The sequence below is a fragment of the Carassius gibelio genome, chromosome B22 (assembly GCF_023724105.1).
Source record: "Carassius gibelio isolate Cgi1373 ecotype wild population from Czech Republic chromosome B22, carGib1.2-hapl.c, whole genome shotgun sequence".
NCBI lineage: Eukaryota > Metazoa > Chordata > Actinopteri > Cypriniformes > Cyprinidae > Carassius > Carassius gibelio.
In genome coordinates this window covers 11,699,308-11,718,215 of record NC_068417.1, presented here as the reverse complement: position 1 = coordinate 11,718,215, position 18,908 = coordinate 11,699,308, and the positions used below count along the sequence as shown (strand labels likewise).

Here is an 18,908-nt window from a genome sequence, read left to right as displayed (position 1 = left end):
TGCAATGTTTTGGACAATGTTTTTAATAATTAAGTTCATTTTACAAAATAAGTTTAAGTAAACCTTAATAGAGTCAACAAACAACAAATGAGTTAATTGTAACTGAAAATGTTAGATAATGATGACATAAAACTTGAATAATGCCATTTTAGGAATGCCACCCCCTTGTATTAGGATCATGAGCAACTGATTAATATTACTCTTCTTTCAGACCTTTCTATAATTTCAGCTTACCAATTATATCACAAACATATATGAAACACAAAGTACACTGTAAAAAGTGTTTCCCTATATTTATTCAGTAAAATTGTGTCAAAAATTTACAAGCAATATTATTAATTAAATGTAACACATTTTAATTAAGTAGAAATAATCATTAAAAATGAGTAGAATAACATGAAAAAATTAAGTAAAAATTTTAATAGCATGACCAACACTACCTGATCATCTTTATTCTTAGTTTGTCTAGCTGTTATAACTGAGTTACAACAGCAATGCAAAATTAAAACATCAAGGGTCAAGAGCACAACTAAAGCAAACACTGACCACTATAATGGTAACCAATAATTTACCCTTTGATTCTGTTTGTGAACTTTAGGTGTCTTCAATAACTCTGTTTGGGGGCCTTAAGACACAGCCTTTTGAACATGATGCCTTTATCATATCTATGTAAGCAACAAAAACGTTAATTTGTAAAAAGGCTGATGTCATGTGCATGCATATAATGTTTCATGATCGCCAACTACTGGCCTGGCATGCATAACATAGTATTCTTTAGCATAGTGTTTTTTTGTTTGTTTGTTTGTTTGTTTTTTGTCCAATGAAATCAATATTTTCATGTAAATTTTACTTGTCATGTAAATTGTAATTTTTCATGTAAATTTTATGACCTACTGTAAAATGTATTATTTATATTAATTTATAAACTGTTTTTATATACAGGAGACTGACTGATATATGATGTTGTGAATTTATATTAAGTTACATTTAGATATTCATATTCAGGCCATTAGACTTACAGTACTGTGTAATCATATGGATCCTAAATGAAATTAGGCTAGAAAAAGATTTTAAATACAATTCACAACTGGTTGTCATACAGCAAAAAAACATGTCCTACATAGCATTTTATGAAGACAAACACAATTTAACCCTTTTCTAAAGTTCCAAAGGTCATTTAAAAGAAGGAGACAATTTTGTTGTTCACAAAAAAATATTTATTAACTCCATGACTTGGTTATTTCTTAATACCATGACTCCTGTAGATGATTCTCCTATTGCTTGCCACTCTTCTTTATTTATTTATTTATTTTTTTTATCCTGCTGTCAAAGTGCTCCCGCTCACTGATAAACATAAATAAAAAAGCAAAAGTTGCATAGTGGTAGAAACAATGGTTATTAATAAATAATGGCAGGATGTTCCTTTATGAACAACTTTCACTTTTATAAGTTACTCCCTTTTCACAACACTGACGATTCACCCAAAAAAATTAGTTTTTTAGTTATGATACAGATTTTTTTGATGTCTTCTGTACGTCTGATTTAGATGTTAACAAGCTAACACAAGAAGTATGAGGACCAAGATCCCAACTAAACCAAACACTTTCCACCACAATGGTGACTTCAAATGAATCACGTATCAACATTTAAACCTCTGTTAGTTCTCAATATGAGCTTCTCTATATGTCTGACAGAAATAAAGTCAATCTAATGAGTAAAGCTAATGAAGCTGTTTGTGGAGATGTTTGATCCTCCTCTGCTGAGATCTTCAGAGATTTAATGTCTTTGATTTGCAGTTGATTTTACCACATGCTCAATCATCAGTTATTTCATTATTTCATAAAGATTATTTTATTTTCTTGATTTTAGGACAAACACAGAGTCTGGAAATTACATTGAAAAAACAATTCTCTAAATCTAACGCATCCTGAGAGTGTTGATTTGGTCCAGAAACAGTAAAAGTTATGCCTAAATGAACCTTAAATGATGTTGAAAATATTTCTACTGACCACTTTTGAACTAGTTTTTAACCTTGTAAGCAGGTTCTGTGAACGTCTAAATCAGACGTACAGAAGACGTCAAAAAAAGACGTCATAAAAACTTTCATTCTGGCTCCTCAGTGGACGTCTTTTCAACTTCAGCAAAGACATAAAAAGACGTCCACTGGACGTAACTTTGCCCAGTGGGACGCTTTGTCGCCTCATCCATCATCGCGCTGCAGACTGTGTGAGGAGCCGCGCCCAGATAATTGACTTTTCTCTTATTGCCCAGCCATCAATTCAGAGGAACGTAGCACGTTTACAAAATCTGCGTTTATTTATTCATTTCTGAGGACCACTGTCTCTCGTGATCCAGTCAGCGGTGAGTGTGTTTTGACCGTATCATTTATTGATACAGTTTATTTTGATAAAAACGAAAAACGCCTGTGACGCACTTCCATTGTGCATGAGATCTCTTTACATTTGAGAAAAAAGTCGTTAATTCCATTTTAGTTACTGACCAGGAATTAAAGTGTGATGTGTTTGTTAGGTGTGGATACGTACTGTTATACAAAAAGAGCTGTGAAGAAAAGGAGTTCCTTGTAAATACTCGGTCAAGTGACTGCAGAAAAACACGTCATCACACCGTAAGTGTTGCTGATGCTGATTTCATTTAGAAATAGTCTTACAAAATTTGCATTTAATGATTTAGTGATAATGATTATGATCTCAACATTTCTTCTTCTGGTCTTTGTTCCGATGATACAGATCGAGAGACAATGCGCGTTATGGAGGGAGAGTCAGTCACTCTACACAATGGTGTTGAAAACATCAGACAACATAATATTAGATGGTATTTTAATGGCATTCAAATCGCTGAAATAAATGGAGAACAGATTGAGATCTGTACAGATGTTCAGTGTACTGAAGTTACTGAGAGATTCAGAGGCAGACTGATTCTGGATGAGACTGGATCTCTGACCATCAGGAACATCAGAACAACAGATGCTGGTGAATATCGTCTAGAGTTCAACGACAATGAGATCAGTACAATGATCTTTAACGTTACTGTCATTGGTGAGTCATTTATAGACGTTTAAAAGTATGTTGAAATCAGAAATATGCGTCTATAATCAATTAAATCAGATAAACATGTTTATGTTTATGTAAAAACCCTTCACTTTATTTTGCGTGTTTGCTATTAATTAATTTCTGCTGAATTTCTCAAGATCCAGGAAATGTATGCACACCCCCACCCCAGAGCTCTAATGATCCTGACATTAGTGAGTACCATTCAAACGTTCACTGTCCTGAGCAATTGGAAAGCTTTAAACTTCTGTTCTGTTTTGAGTGTTGACTCAGTATTTAAAGTTTAGATGGTCAGATTCATTGACACTAATTACTGTCCCTTTTTATCTGTTCAAGATTCAGCTCAGTCTTCAGGTCTAAGAGCAGGAATACGGACCTCTTTTACTATTATGATGGCGGTTGTACCTGCTGTTATTGGTATCATTAACTATCGCCACAGGAGCTCCAGAAACGGTAAGTATCACCTACAGATACTCAAGTGAGAGAAAAACATCCTCTGGAAAATTTGAGTTAAACTATGTGTTACTTTTTCAAAGCAGACGAGGGGGAAAATGAACAGGCTTATGCACAAAACAACAGGGATGAGGTAAGATTCTGTACTGCACTCTGACTTAAGTGTTAAGTGTTTGTTCCCGGGGAATCGAACCCCCCAAACTTGCACTTGCTAATGCAATGTTCTACCACTGAGCTACAGGAACACTTCAAGTGTTTGTGACAAAAATAAGTGAAAATTTCACTTACTTACTTTTTTATTTTGGAAAAGTTTTTACACTAACAAAAAACCCGAAACAGATATTCTAGAAATTTCTAAATGTTAAATTTATTTTTTTTCAAAACAGTTTTATCAAATGAGGGTAAATAAGTCTCTCACTTCTGTCCCTTTAAACCAGTTTACAGCAAAGACAGCACAAAGGACTGGATGCACATGATACATATTCTGCAATTAAGAAAACAGACAAAAGAAATAGCACTGTAAAACCCGATAAGTAAACTTTACTCAAACCGTTTGAGTAAACAGATTGCCTTGATTTAAACCATGTAAGTTTTAAAACTTTGCATTTAAGTAATTAAGTGATTAACTAAGTGCTGATTGAGAATTAGTGATGAACAGCTGCTGTTAACAAACAGAATCACTGAAGAAAAGAGAAACACAAGAACTACTACAACTGACTTCAGACACAGCCTTAGATGAAATCAACTGAAATAAAATACATGAAATCTCTCAAGATCTGATTAAACAACCCCACAAACAGCATCACCAGCTCCACTTATTAATAACCAGACTGACTTTATTTCTGTCAGACGTCTACAGAAGATCTTATTGAGAATGAACTAAGGTTTAGATGTTGATTTATCGTTGTATTATTACAGTTCTCCTCCATGGGACTCGATACAGGTGAATGGCACAGGTACTCCACCGGCGTCGCTCCGTTCCCATGCCTCTCGTCAAACAGTGTTTTACTGTGTTAAGCATTTTAGTATGTATCTAATACTTTTATAAGACCCGCCAGAGTCGTGTCATTATCAAATTTGATGATATGTTTGAAGTGTGCATTGCTACACAGTCTTGAGGCAGCAGTGTGAACAGCAATAGACGAAGCACGTAGCCCTGGGGGCCCCCAGTGAACAGTGTAATGGAGCTGGAGAAGCTCTTTCTAAACTGGACTGTCTGAGGTTTCTCAGAGAGGGAGTCCAGGATCGGGTTGCAGAGGAAGGGGTTCAGGCCCAACAGGATCAGCTTGCAAATCAGGTTCTGAGGAATGAGTCTATAAACAGCATTCTAACATAAGTGTCTTTATTATTTTAGGTTTAGGTGGCAAAATACATTAAACATGACATCATATCAGGGGTTCTGATAACTGTAACTGTGATCTGATTATGTGCATTTTAAATGGTGATATAAACTAATTAAACACTTAATTTCTGGAATCTGATCATTCCTCCTATTAAAGCTGTGCTAGGGTGGGGCTTGACGGGGCTATTGCCCCAGTAACTTGCTTAGCCCTGGCACAGCCCAATAATTTCCTAATGATGTTCCTATTTTTTTGGTGTCACTTTCATTAACTTTGAAAAATAAACATTAAAAACCTAAAAAGTGCCTAATATGTGGCCTATAAACAATTGATATTATGGGGAGGAGTCAAGCAACACAATCAAGAACATGCAAAGAGTTACGCTTGTAAACATCAGTCAGTTCACTATAGAGAAATTGAAAGTAAAAAAAACTGAAAGAGCTTCCTAATGCTTCATTAACGACACATATTCTCTGAGACAAGGTGAGAACTACTTCAACATATGCTAATAAAGATTTATAACTTTCTTACGTTATCCCCTTAAATATTTATCTTGTGGCCCATATAGTGAAAAACATGAGAAAGGAATTTCGCGTTAAACGGTTTGTTTTGAAAATCGGTGCACAGAGGGCCGGCCCAGGCTCTGTTGGTGCCAGAGGCGAGATTTTAGATTTTCTGCCCCTGACTAAAATAATTAGGATCTTTCAAAACTATTATAATATAACATGACATAAATACTTATTATTATCAACATAAATAAGTATTAAATAAATTATGATAATAAAAAAATGTAGATGTTGAAGGGCCTTGTGGGTATTTTATGAGTGAATCTGTTGTGATTCCCGTACTATATATTGAGAAAAACTGTAAAAGATCTAACCAGATATTTTTACAGTAAAATGCTGTTCATTTTTACAGCTTTTAGGAGTAAAAAAGAACAGATCAATGTTTGATTTACAGTCAAAAACTGTGAACTGATATTCCCAGAATTCTCTGCGTGACACTCCACATTTTAAAGTATTTTGTTTAAATAATGTTTTAAAAAATTTTTTGTTATCAGTTATGTACATTTGGACTTTATGTTAAAGTACTTGTTTAATGAAAGTTTACTGCATTATTTAAGCATCATGTGTGTTACCATGATGGTGTTTTTGTGTTTGCATGAATGACCTTCTATATATTATTATATACTTCTGCTTGTGGCGAAACTACTTGTGATTTACTTGTGATGTAGTTTTGATTTTTCATGTGACTTTCTCTTTAACCCCCTGCATTATTATGGAGGTTGTCAGTATGTTAAAGGTACAAAACAGATCTTAATTGTGTGTGTGGTTGAATTAACTGGTTTACATTCAAATTTTGTTGGTAAATTACAGCTTTATACTGTAAAATCAACAGTTTTTGACCGTTTTTTTATACAGAAAACTATTTTTCTGTAAAAATTATTCTGGCAAGCACAGCTGACAAAATTATTTTGTTATACAGTGATTTTTTATATTTTTTATAGTGCATACAAAAAACTTAATTATTTCATTTTATGAAGACTAGATTATAGTCCTGGTCACTGTCTTTTTCAAAAGATCTTGTTTAAGATCAGATCTTAAAACAAAATTATACAAGCTTACATTTATTTCAAAGGAGGCGGGAACCGGCGGACAATCAAAGACTTTAATAATTCAAAATAAACACAAAACAGCGCACCAGCCCCTCATAGACGACTGATGTGCACCAATAAAAAGCAAAACATAAACTAAAAGCCCAGGCCTGGTCCTCTCTGGTCCTTCACTGTCGTCGCTCCAGTTTTATATCCTTCCATCTCCTACGTGGGACTCGAGACCGGCGGTGGGTCGCAGGTGTCGCTGATTTCCCAATCATTCCGCCGGCCTCCCTCCTTGTTCCCACGTCCCATGTCCCTCGGCCCCGCCCCACTCACCACAATCTGTTTTATGCTAATATATATATATATATAAAAGCTGCTGTATATAAAAAACACAAAGTGGCTGAAATTTCATCCTAATTTAGATAACTAAAACTTATAGACGTTCATTAATTTAACACAATTTAATTTTTTTTTTTTTTTTTTTTTTTGCACACCCACTGAACTGTTAGGCCCCTCCTTAGCACCCCAACAAACAAATCCTGAAGCCACCACTGACTGTATGTTTTCGAACATAACTATATAAAATAGCACTTTTCAGTGCTTCATACTCAGTAAAACTGAAGCGATAAAATGAAATTTTTATATTTTGAAATGTACCTCCAGCTGGTTAACACAGAAGAAACCCTTTCAGGGTGAAACGAAACCACCTAATGAGCCTTCAGGATTTATTTAGCAATAACAACCATCTGGATTTACATCATTCCTTACTTAAAAATATATTAGCAGCTCTGCTCTTCTGCTGCAAAACAATCTTGCAAATTTGAAAGAACAATGCTGCACATTTCTGTCTATACACTATTTTTATTTTTCTATTATTATTTTTTGCAGGCGGAGGAAGACTGAGGACGTGACTTGTGAGGATCCTAACATTATTCATGTTGATGATTTAAACCATCGAAAACACTCCTCTGCTTGTTTTAAATTCTGTTGATTGATCTGCCATAGTTACAAATATTTTTTTCCACCTTAGATCTATATCTTAGTTGAAGTGTGTACTTTTTTTTTGGAGAAAATTGTTCATGCTTTTGTGTCATCTCATTTTGTTTATTGTAATGCATTGTATCTGGGTGTGAGGCAGGCCTCAGCTTGTTCAGTATTCAGCAGCTTTTAACGTATACCACGAAGAGAAAACATATTAATCCTGTGCTTATTAAACGACGCTGTCTTCCTGTACGATGCAGGATTCATTATAAAGTGCTGTTATATGTTTTAAAGTTTTGCATGGTTTAGCACCAGAGTTTATTTCCCATTTAATCAATTTGCATCAATCCAGTAGGTCTAATGATCAATTATCTCGATTTCATTTAAAATGCAAAGGTGATAGGGCTTTTCTCTTGTTGCTATTCCAAGGCTTTGAATGACTTCCTCTGTCTGTAAAATCTTCTCCTACACTTCCTGTATTTCAAAGTGCACTTACAGTATAACCATATATACATATATATTTGTTGTTGTTTCAAAGTGCACTTATAACCATATATATATATAATTGTTGTTGTTGTGATCTATGTGATCTATGTCTGTAATGTTTAATGCTTGATTAATTTTTATATTTTGATCTAGTCTTCCTGTTCTGAACTTTGGTCCTGGGCCATGCAGAGACCTTTGGAGTGGCAGGTGCTCAAAGTATAAAAGGGGCTCATGGAGCATGGCTTTTAATACGGCTGTGCTTCTTGCCGATACATGTATCCAAATGAATGCTTCATACAATTATAATTTAGCTCTTCAGCAGTTGCTTGTATCAAAAAGCAACAAATAAACCCTAAAACTAACTTCTAGTGACTTTGAACCAATTTACAGTCTGGATAAGTTGACAGTATTTGCCAAAAGTTGGACCCGGTTTGCAGATTTGAGTAGACAGATTTGATAGAAATATTTAAGTGTTGAATTGATTTTGAATCCAAAAAGTCCTTTTTGTGATTCCGTTAAATTGTTCAAAGTCACTTCTGAAATTTCTGATTGATAATCACATTGTTACATTGTTACATTATTCTTACTGTTTAATGCAAGTAGTTAGGGCCACCTAAAATGGGTGACCAACAATGGGTGTTTTTTTTACAACTTTTTAACCAGAAATGCTAATCTTACACCAGCCCAGCCTCACACATGTCATGTTAGAAAGGACACTCGTGCCTTTGGTGGAAGCTGGGCTTATTCTATTTATTCTATTTGTAATTTTATAATAAATCCCATGTGGCCTTATACCTTAGACCTTATATACTCTCTCTCTCTCTCTCTCTCTCTCTCTCTCTCTCTCTCTCTCTCTCTCTTCAGCCAAGTTTGCAATGCTGTGATTCATCTTGGCTGGTTTCAGGGAGCCAAAGATTGATGTCTCTGTTGCACTTTATTAACTTTTGGGGTATGCCATGTATATTGTTATGTGTTTTAAAATAAACTGTTTAAATGCTTTAAATGATCATTATTTGAGCAACTTACATTTAGTGAAAAGACTGCATAGTAAGACAAGCATGTACACATACTTTCAAATTGAAAAGATGATTGGAAAAGCTTAAGACAATGATCTAATGTCCTTGATTAACACAGGACCCACAAGGTTAATAGCCCTTATATTAGCTGGAAAAAGCTCGGATCATATTTATTCATTTTGCATGAGAAAGCAACAAAACATAAAATAATAAACAAAGCAACATTTCCTCAACACATCTGTCTGTAATTATCAAGTAAACCCTAATCTACTTAATTAGCTGTTTCAGGTGTGTTTGATTGGGGTCGAAGCTACAGGACAGAAGATCTCAGGAGACCCCTGCTCTGCACTACAGAATTTTATCAATATTTGTTGCTTTTGTCACTTTTTGTCACAAACGAATATATATAAAACGTTTTAAAACATTAAATGTATATTGTTTTTATGTCGATGTCCATCAGAGAATCTGTTGTCACGGGAATATCTCAGCTGAAGATAATGAGGAAATTATGTCGCTCCTTTAGCAAAGTGCATTCCTACCCTGCAAACACGTCCACTTGGGGCCCACATGGGCCTCACTTGGGCTAGTTGGGCTTTGGCTGGGCATGGGCTCAGAGTGGGCTTTGTTGTTGGGCCCCACAAGAAGTTTGCCCAGCAACAATTTTGCCGCCTTGAGTCTGCTGTCCGTTAAGGATCCATTACGGTGTCGACTGGACAAAAGACAGGTAAGACTCTGCTTCAATGTATAATAAACAGGGGATGATTTTACAGTATGATGTATGTTAACCAAAAGCTTTTTTGGAAAGTATTAGTTAAGAGGCCAGGGACTAGCTTTTCGCAAATGTAAACAATTAAACCTGGTTAAGCATGCGTTGAACAGACGAGTTTAATTTATCAAGTAAATATCATGCATAGCTTATTTTGAGTGGTTGATTTGAATATATTGTTTAGAAGGATTTGATTGCGAACTTGTTAGCAAGGCAGTCGAACAGGCAGTTAGCAAGCTGTTAAAAAAAAACCCTCTAAAATGTCCATTTCTCCGCTTTTACCATCTGGTGGCATTTTAATGTTTGCACTTGTTGCATTTACAGTTAAAGCAAAAACACTGATGAAAGTCCATTTGATTGTCAGCAATGTTTTATCGGCTAGGGTGTTGTGCCAAGGCACTCATTGCCGCCTGGATTTGCATCCCATGGCCGCGGGAGCACGCAGAGAAAGCGGAGTTTAACTGCTGCACTACGAATTCACCTCTTAAATGGAACAAATAGCGACGTGGAAGGGTTTTCCATAGTAATAAGGGACTCATTTATCTAAATAAATATGTTTATTTGTCTGTTACATTAAGGCGACGTGTGAATTGTTTCATGCGTCGTTTAATATTGTGGATTAATCTACAGTGTTTTCCTAAGTTCCATATTGCCATGCACTTTAGCTACAAAGGCCGACTGATACAGGGGTTTTCCTACATTTTTTCGCGGCCGCCATAGCAAAAACATTTGTCCCGCCATTTGATCGGTGAATGACTGCTGGGCGAAAATAAGAACGAGCAGAGAGAGAGAGAGAGAGAGCCACGCCCAAGGGGCAAGGTACTCGACCGGAAGTTGAAGTCGGGTGGGGGCTGCCATCTTTTAGCAGAACTTCACTTGCGTTAGCATTCCCATTGACTCCCATTCATTTTGGCGTCACTTTGACAGCGAATAACTTTACATCTGAGGCGTTTAAAGACTCTGTTTGTCCATTATTTATTTCTAAAGATACACGAAAATGTATAAAGGGCTCCATTACCTTCTATGTTACATTATGGCCCCGTATAAACAGTTTTTGTAAAAAATAGGCTAACGATTGCGTCATAACCACTCGGCTCTCTGTCGCATTACCGTACAGACAGGTGGAGAAGCTCGCAGGCAATTAACTTAATATGGCGTACTGGCGTTATATTTTAAAATACTATACAAAATAATTAATCAGAATACTTACTCGTGCTCACTCACGCCAAAGAACTCCCCGCTCAAGCTCGCCGTCTCTGCAAGATTAACGATGGTAGTTTGCACGCACAGCCACTTAGAAGATTTACATCTGTCAGACAGGTTGCTGACGTCGTCAAGCCTCGTTTAAGTCTGCGCGTCAGAAACGGAAGTGCTAAAAAACGCTAAAACTGGGCTTCATTTGTCTCAATTGAGTTCCAATGGGGTCGCTGTGTCCATTTCTTTTACTGTCTATGGCCACGCCCGGCCGCGAGCGCACACTCTCACCGTCTTCAAACACGATCGAGCAGAGAGAGAGACCCGCCTGGCCGCGCGTGCGCACACTCTTGCGGTCTTCAAACAGCACGAGCGCTGTCTGGCTCTCTCTCCCTTGCGCATATTAATCGAAATCAATTGAAACACGATAGTAAAGGGTTCGGCCTTAACAGAGAGATAAATGCTATCTTTCAAATAGTTTACTTATCAAATTGAAGGCTACTAAGAACAGATGGTAGAATCAGCCACATTAATACCAGCTTACCAAACTATATGATTTGCAATTGTACTCTAGAGTTTGTCATTCCCGATCCCCTGTAATCATAGCTAAAAACTAAAATGCTTTTTTTTTTATTTTCTTTTTTTTTTAATATAGAATAATGGAGTGTTCAGAAAGAACTAAAAGGAGGAAAATATCAGCGAAAGTGGAGGAACATTTGCGTCTCCTTGAAAAGGAGTCTATGATTGATGATTTGTTGGCACATGATTCTGAAAACGAATACCAACTGGATGATTTGTTAGAGCATACTGAAAGCGAAGATTCCATGGACACTTTCTACGATGCTTGTGATCAGAACTGTTTTGAGAATTCATCAATTGATTTAGAAGATGAAAATTCCTCCGATTCTTTTTATGATTTTAACATTTCCTCATTTGATGATTTGGATTCTGAAAACCGGGTTCCAGGTGATATGCCTGGTTGTGATAGCGACTGTGATTTGCATGGAGATGTGTGTTCTGACTTGGAAGATGACAATGATGATGATTCGCATGGGATTGCAGAGTGGGCTGCAGAATTCAACATACCACAAACAGCGCTGTCTGCACTTCTTAAAATCCTAAGGAGAAAGGGTCTTGATATCCCAATGGATGGCAGAACTCTTATGTCAACTGACAGATCTTGCAATGTGGCGAATATGGCTGGGGGGTCCTACTACCACTTTGGAATCGAAAATGCTCTCATAGCTGAACTAACATTTTTAGGACATTTAGCAAATGTGACTGATACTCTCACACTTCGAATTAACATCGATGGATTGCCCTTATTCCGTAGCTCCAGTTTGAGTCTGTGGCCTATTCTGGGTATGATTAAGGAAATTCCAGAGTGTAGTGTCTTTGTAATTGGAGTGTACTCTGGTGTGTCCAAACCCGCAAATGTGCAAGAGTATTTACAAGAATTCATTGTAGATATGAAAGCAATTTCTCAGAGTGGTATTGTGTACAATGGTGTACATTTCAGGGTACCATTACCTGATGCTTTTATTTGTGATGCACCTGCTCGTGCCTTTCTTAAATGCTCCAAAGGCCATACGGGCTATTATGGGTGTGAGAGGTGCACTCAAAAAGGCCAGTACATTAATGGGAAGGTGGCTTATCCTGAAATATCAGCAGAGCTCAGGACAGATGAACAATTTGGCAGGCAAGGCTATCAACAGCACCAACTGTCAGTCTCCCCCCTAAATGACCTGGGTATAGGTTTAGTTACCAGTTTTGTGTTAGATTATATGCACCTTGTCTGCTTGGGGGCAATGCGTAAGTTAATATTTCTTTGGTTGAAGGGGCCGCTGAAATGCAGGCAATCTATGAAGTTTTTTGTTGTAATGTCAGCATATATGGTTTCTATCAGGCAATATTTACCTAGCAATTTTGCAAGGAAACCACGATCCTTGTTTGAATTCAGCACATGGAAAGCTACAGAGCTTCGGCAATTTTTACTTTACACTGGGCCTGTTGTTCTCCTCAATAATATACCCAGTATAATGTACAGAAACTTTTTACTTCTATCAGTATCTATGAGAATACTTCTGAGTCCTGCCTTATGTTCTCCTGACAATTGTGACTATGCTGAGGAGATTTTGAAACTCTTTGTAACAGATTTTGCTGCAATTTATGGTGCTGAATTTGTCAGCTATAACATGCATTCATTGATCCACCTAGCTCAAGATGCACGAAATTTCGGCCCGTTAGATAGTGTTCCAGCTTTTCCCTTTGAGACATTTTAGGTAAACTGAAAAAACTTGTCCGTCGGCCTCAAAACCCTGTCCAACAACTCGTCAGGCGAATCCATGAGAAGCAGAAAGTGGCAAGCCAAAAGACCACATCAGTTTTCAGCCCACTTAAACAGCTCCACTTTTCTGGACCATTGATTAATTCAATTGCAACATGGGAACAATACAGGCGTTACAATGATGGACAGACACTGATCTCCTCCTCTCGTGGCGATGACTGTTTTTCTGTAGGGGGAAGGATTCTTATTGTGCGGAACATTTTGTCACATTCTGGAACTGTTAAAGTCCTGTGTAATTTCTTTGAAACTGCCAAATCCTTTTTCACCTATCCAATGGACTCATCATGTCTTGGAATTCTTTTTGTTTTTAATTTATCTGAAGACTTGCAGCTGTTACCTGTGGAGGAGTTAAAAACAAAAATGGTGTTATTGCCACTCAAGACTGGATACGTGGCATTGCCACTCCTGCACTAGTGTGCTATTTATTATTATTTTTTATTGTTTGTTTTAATTTTTTTTTGTATGTATTTGTTTTTCTTTAAGCATGTTACCTTTCGCGATAGTTGAATTTATAAATAGTGGAGGATTGGCAGTTATACCGACCAAGTGGTTTATCGGGCCCGAGGAGGATGAATGCTACTGGCCACCAGCAAGAATGAACATGGCAAAGGCGGTCATAGAGCAACAGGACCCTCACACTGACTGGGCGACATACAAGTTGACTGTCAAGAGAAAAGTCGGTAAGGTGTCCATTTGTACGAGATTATCTGACATGATGAGTTCACTGTTGGTTCGGTTTAAATTAGCTCTGAATGAAACTAATTGCCACTCATTTGTCTCCCAAAGCAACGTATGAAATTGCCCGCACAAAATTAGTCGAGTATGAACAGAACACAGATGTACCAACCGAATCTGATTCTACAGAGAATATGGGAAGGGGGAAGCGCAAAAAGAGGTGAGGGTATTTGAACTACTACTACTAAATGGATGATGAAAATTTGAATTTCCCAATGACACAGGAAGGACAAGTTTTGTGGGAGTTTTGTTAAGTGTACCGTATTTTCCGGACTATAAGTCACACTTTTTTTCATAGTTTGGCTGGTCCTGCGACTTATAGTCAGGTGTGACTTATCAAAATTAATTTGACATGAACCGAGAGAAAACATTACCGTCTACAGCCGCGAGAGGGTGCTCTATGCTGCTCAGTGCTCCTGTAGCATACCACTGAAAACATTAACTGAAAACAACTGAAATCTGTTAACTGAAATATTAACTTAAAGACAACTGAAAAAGACTGAATGCAAACAAAATGCCCCCAAAAGAAAATCCTATTCTGCAGATTACAAACTGCAGGTAGATAAATATGCAGCCGATCTGATAGGTGACAGGAGCACTGAGCAGCATAGAGCGCCCTCTCGCGGCTGTAGACAGTAATGTTTTCTCTTGGTTCTTGGTTCTAAATCAATGCGACTTATAGCCCAGTGCGACTTATATGTTTTTTTCCTCGTCATGAAATATTTTTGGACTGATGCGACTTATACTTAGGTGCGACTAATAGTCCCGAAAAATACGGTATTTGGCTCAAAGCTGTCAAAACTAGGGAGGTAGACAACAGATATACAATTAACCAATAATAAAATTAAATGTAATCAATTAATAAAAGTAACAATCACATGTTTAGAGGGTTAAAAGAGATGTATACAAATGGATGTGTGCATGCCTGAAGGTGGAATGGGGTGTTGGAACAGATGCTAAGGATCCATGTGAGTGTCTCTCTGGTACCCAGAGTGTTGTCATACTGTATATAGATCAGTCATGGAAATTCTCTGGTGGAAATGTGTACGAACCCTATGTTTAGTGGTATCATCTGTTGTCCAAAATGTATATATATATTTTTTTAACCAACTGTTTTTTAAAGTGCTTTAACTCATTGATGTGCTTGTATATTATAAATTTCTAGACGAGTGATTTTGTCCAGTGACGATGAGGATGATGTCAATTGGTCCGGCAGCCAAATCAGGCCTACACCTCCATCCACCCTCAGGTAATCACCTCCATACTGTAAAATTTTTTACCATTTAGGTGATGATCATTTCCTTTGGTTGGGTGGTTTGATTCTTGGCTTTTTTTGTGCGAGTTTGGGGTCTTTGAACAGTGTTTAGCAAAACACATAATTTGTTGCTTAGAAAGAAACCAAGATGATCAAGTTTTCAGCCTCATAAACTAGAATAAATCACTAATCTTATTTCTGACAAAAAAGATTAGAACATCTGAACCTGTTTATTCTTAATAAGAACCTTTGTTTCGAATAGACACAAGATGTTGAATTGCCTCAACTTCAAAAGATTTGTTACAGAATAGTAGCACATCTCCAGAAAACAAATAATGTCAAGTTGACTCAACTAAACTTTTTTTTTTTTTTTTCTATCACAGACAACTTATTTTCAGTTCGTACTGTTACTTACAAAAGTTGAGTCAAAAAGAAAAAGCTAGGAGAAATTAGTACTAAGATTTTTTTTGTTGTTGTACGAGATTTTTACAGTGTTGATTTTTGTATGGTGCATCCACCCTCAGGTCTGTGCTGACACCTGCACCGCCTCCATCCACCCTCAGTTCTTCACCATCATCTGCTAGGCCGACACTTCCACCACCTCTGGGTAACCTGAGATGGCCTGATGTTTCAACCCATCACCACGTCACCATGTCACCAGAAACCTCTCAAAGACAAATCAGGGGCAACATGTTTGTTCGCATCTTAACACTGATTGAGGAGATGAAAGAGACACAAAAAATCCAGGGGAGGATGTTACAAACGCTTCTACAACAGCGTGGCAACATTGGCACCACCTTCTCTTCTACCCCCGAGGGTTTCCCCCTAAAGACCGTCAGGGATGTGGAAATCATGGAAGAAAAACTGGCAAACCCAAACTTCATGTCCGAACTGGTATGCATGTTAAGTCTAGGGTAGTGCAACTCAATTAAATTTTATGGGGGGCTTGCAGTGAATTTGATCTGAAACTTCCCATGTGTGCTCACAACTTTTTGACAAGTTTTAGATAATTAGTTTATTAAATTAATAAAGAGACAAAAAATACCTTGAGATATGTTTGGTAATTGTATCTGAATGAATTTAAAGTTAATTTGCTATATTTCAGATCAATATATTTGTTTTCCTTCATTTTAATTAACACTAACTTTATTCTCATCTGAATTATAAATACTTTATTTCTGTATAAAATAATACTACCATTAAAAACATTTGATTTTTATTTTTTAATCAATGTAGTGATGCCCCTACCATTTCGATTCAATACGAATACATGTACCGTTCCACGCCTAGCTCACACCCATGCTTCTGGCAGTTTTTTCATGTTGAGTGGTTTACTCCAGTGAGCAATATACTGTAGATAAATTTGCTTTGTATTGCCTTTGTTCCCCCTCAGGTTGCAGCTGTGACTGACATAGGAGGGGGGATTGTTGACGAGGCCACAAAAAGGATGATGACTTTTCTCCTAGACCAGTGGTTTTCAACCTGTGGTCCGCGGCCCCCTAGTGGGCCGCGGTGGTATTGCAGGTGGGCCGCCAATTATTTTCTGTTTATTTCCAGTCCATTCTAGGGCTGTGCGATTAAAAGAAAACGTCCTAAAATCACAATTTGAGCGTGCGCATATGCCTAACTCCAGGTTCACACACTGTCTGTGATGCGCCTTTTTTCTGAGCCAATGTTGACGGATCAGAGCGTTCTCACTGCGGTAAAAGGCTAGAAATAAAAACGTGCGAAAATAATTCATGTCTAACTCATGAGCATAGAGTGAATTTGTTAGTGAACAGGATGCAGTTTAAGTGAGAGGAGACACGTTTTAAGTGTGCACACTCTCTCCTCGCAAAGCAGCGTGTATCTGAGCAAGCACGACCGGTTTTGTGACAGAGCAAAGGAAATCTGCTGCGAACAGAGAGATTCGCACTCGTGCATTATTTTAATGTGCTTTTGCGTTATATTTATGCGTTCTCACTGCTGACCGCATACACATACTGTATACACACTGCAAACACCTGAGGCACCGCTACAATTAATGAGCTCTATGAACAATGCATGGCAAAAAAGAAAAAAAAAGTCCCTGTATACAGGTTGTTTCATTTTTTTTTTTTTTTTTGCCACAAGTCTATACATTTTTTTTTACATCTTCACTATAGTGATAATTTTGACTTATGTCTGTTCTAGAGATGTTACAACTTTTTGATAAAGCTCTGATTGGTTTTCTTTTGGAAATATGTTTCAAATTAATCCTGAATGCATTTATGACTGTAAAAGCACAATTGCAAAATTGATCAAAAAAATCGTGATAGTTTTTTTTTTTTTTTTTGTCCATATCGCACAGCCCTAGTTTATTCAATAAATATAGTTTAAAATCTAGCTTCTGAGTACTAAGTTATTAACCCAACAATAGCGGGGTCAGTTAATTTTTTTGAAGTGGGCCGCGCAAACATATGTGTTTGGTTGTGTGGGCCGCGAGTTGAAAAAGGTTGGGAACCACTGTCCTAGACCATGGCCTATCCAGGCAGTATAACTTTGTGGGCCGAAATGGGAAGAGAGAGTTCAAGGCCTTAAAACTGTATGAAGTAATATATGGTAGGTGTGCATGTGGATAATGTTTTAAGCTGTACCCATAATAGAAAGGTGTCACAATACCCTAACGTTATAAACATGTCAATTTTAAATATTGTGAATGAAGCGTTTGTTGTCCTGGCTGAGCAGTGTGTTCGCACATGTCTCTCAGTTGCTTAGCTTGTGTGTTCAAGAGTGTTATTTCTAATAATAATCTTAATTTATATAGCTCTTTTTTTTAACATAGTTGTCTACAGTCCTGGCTGAGTGTTGTGTTGGCACATATGAATTAAGTCACCGTTATATTTGTTTCTTGAAGGAGGCTTAAAGAAAAATGCCATGACCAGCCAAATCACCCGTTAAGATGCCGAGAAGGCGGTCTCCAAGTGGCTCATTGGTGCTAGGGACCGGGGGGGGCCCGACAGGCCCGACAGTCAACAGGCCCGACAGTCAACCCCTCAACAAGGACTTCAGGCTCGTTTGAGGTGGAAATAAACTAATTCTGTTTGTGACAGTGAGGGAACACTGTGCAAAAGCATGTTGTCATAAATTTTACTTAAATAAAATGTAATTAATTCCATTACTGGTATCCTTGTTATTTTAGCTTGTTTAACCCAAGGTGTTCGGGTCTGTGAGACCCATTTTCAATGTTTGCTAAAAGAAAAAGTTACGCTATTTATTAACTGTGTCCTCCTCCTAACTGGGCCTGCTGTGTCTTGTCTGTGTGCGCGAATGTTTTTTTTTTTCTGCACCTGCTATTCACACACAAAGTAACAAAATTGTTACATTTCAAGCACTTTCACCTGTTCTAAATAAAGTTCTAAGAAATGAGCACCAATAATGATAAAAAATCTTGTTTCTATTTTTTTTTTTTTTTTTTTTTTTATAATTGAATTTCCATGTTTTCTCACACACAAAAAAAAACTATCATATGATCATAATTGTTATCTCACAGGGGTAAATGGCGAATAAGAACCATAAATTATGTATATACCATTGGTAATATTGAGCTAAAGTAAACATCTGTTAACTATTTTTACATAAATTGTTGTGGCTGTATTGATTTAAAAGCCTAATAATGTGGTGGGTCCACCAGACTCGGGGATATTGG

The 18,908-nt window shown here is 37.2% G+C and overlaps 2 protein-coding genes across 2 annotated transcripts in view; one reads left to right on the top strand and one right to left on the bottom strand.

Moving 5' to 3' along the window:
- Positions 1 to 18,908, bottom strand: part of LOC127988002 (uncharacterized protein DDB_G0271670-like) — a 327,998-nt gene that overhangs the window by 97,422 nt on the left and 211,668 nt on the right. The window lies entirely within an intron of this gene.
- Positions 9,404 to 14,146, top strand: LOC127987071 (uncharacterized). The gene is made up of 3 exons (XM_052589367.1): positions 9,404 to 9,668; positions 11,560 to 13,931; positions 14,038 to 14,146. Exon 2 carries the CDS (start codon positions 11,564 to 11,566, stop codon positions 13,184 to 13,186), a length of 1,623 nt encoding a protein of 540 aa, XP_052445327.1. The 5' UTR covers positions 9,404 to 9,668; positions 11,560 to 11,563; the 3' UTR covers positions 13,187 to 13,931; positions 14,038 to 14,146.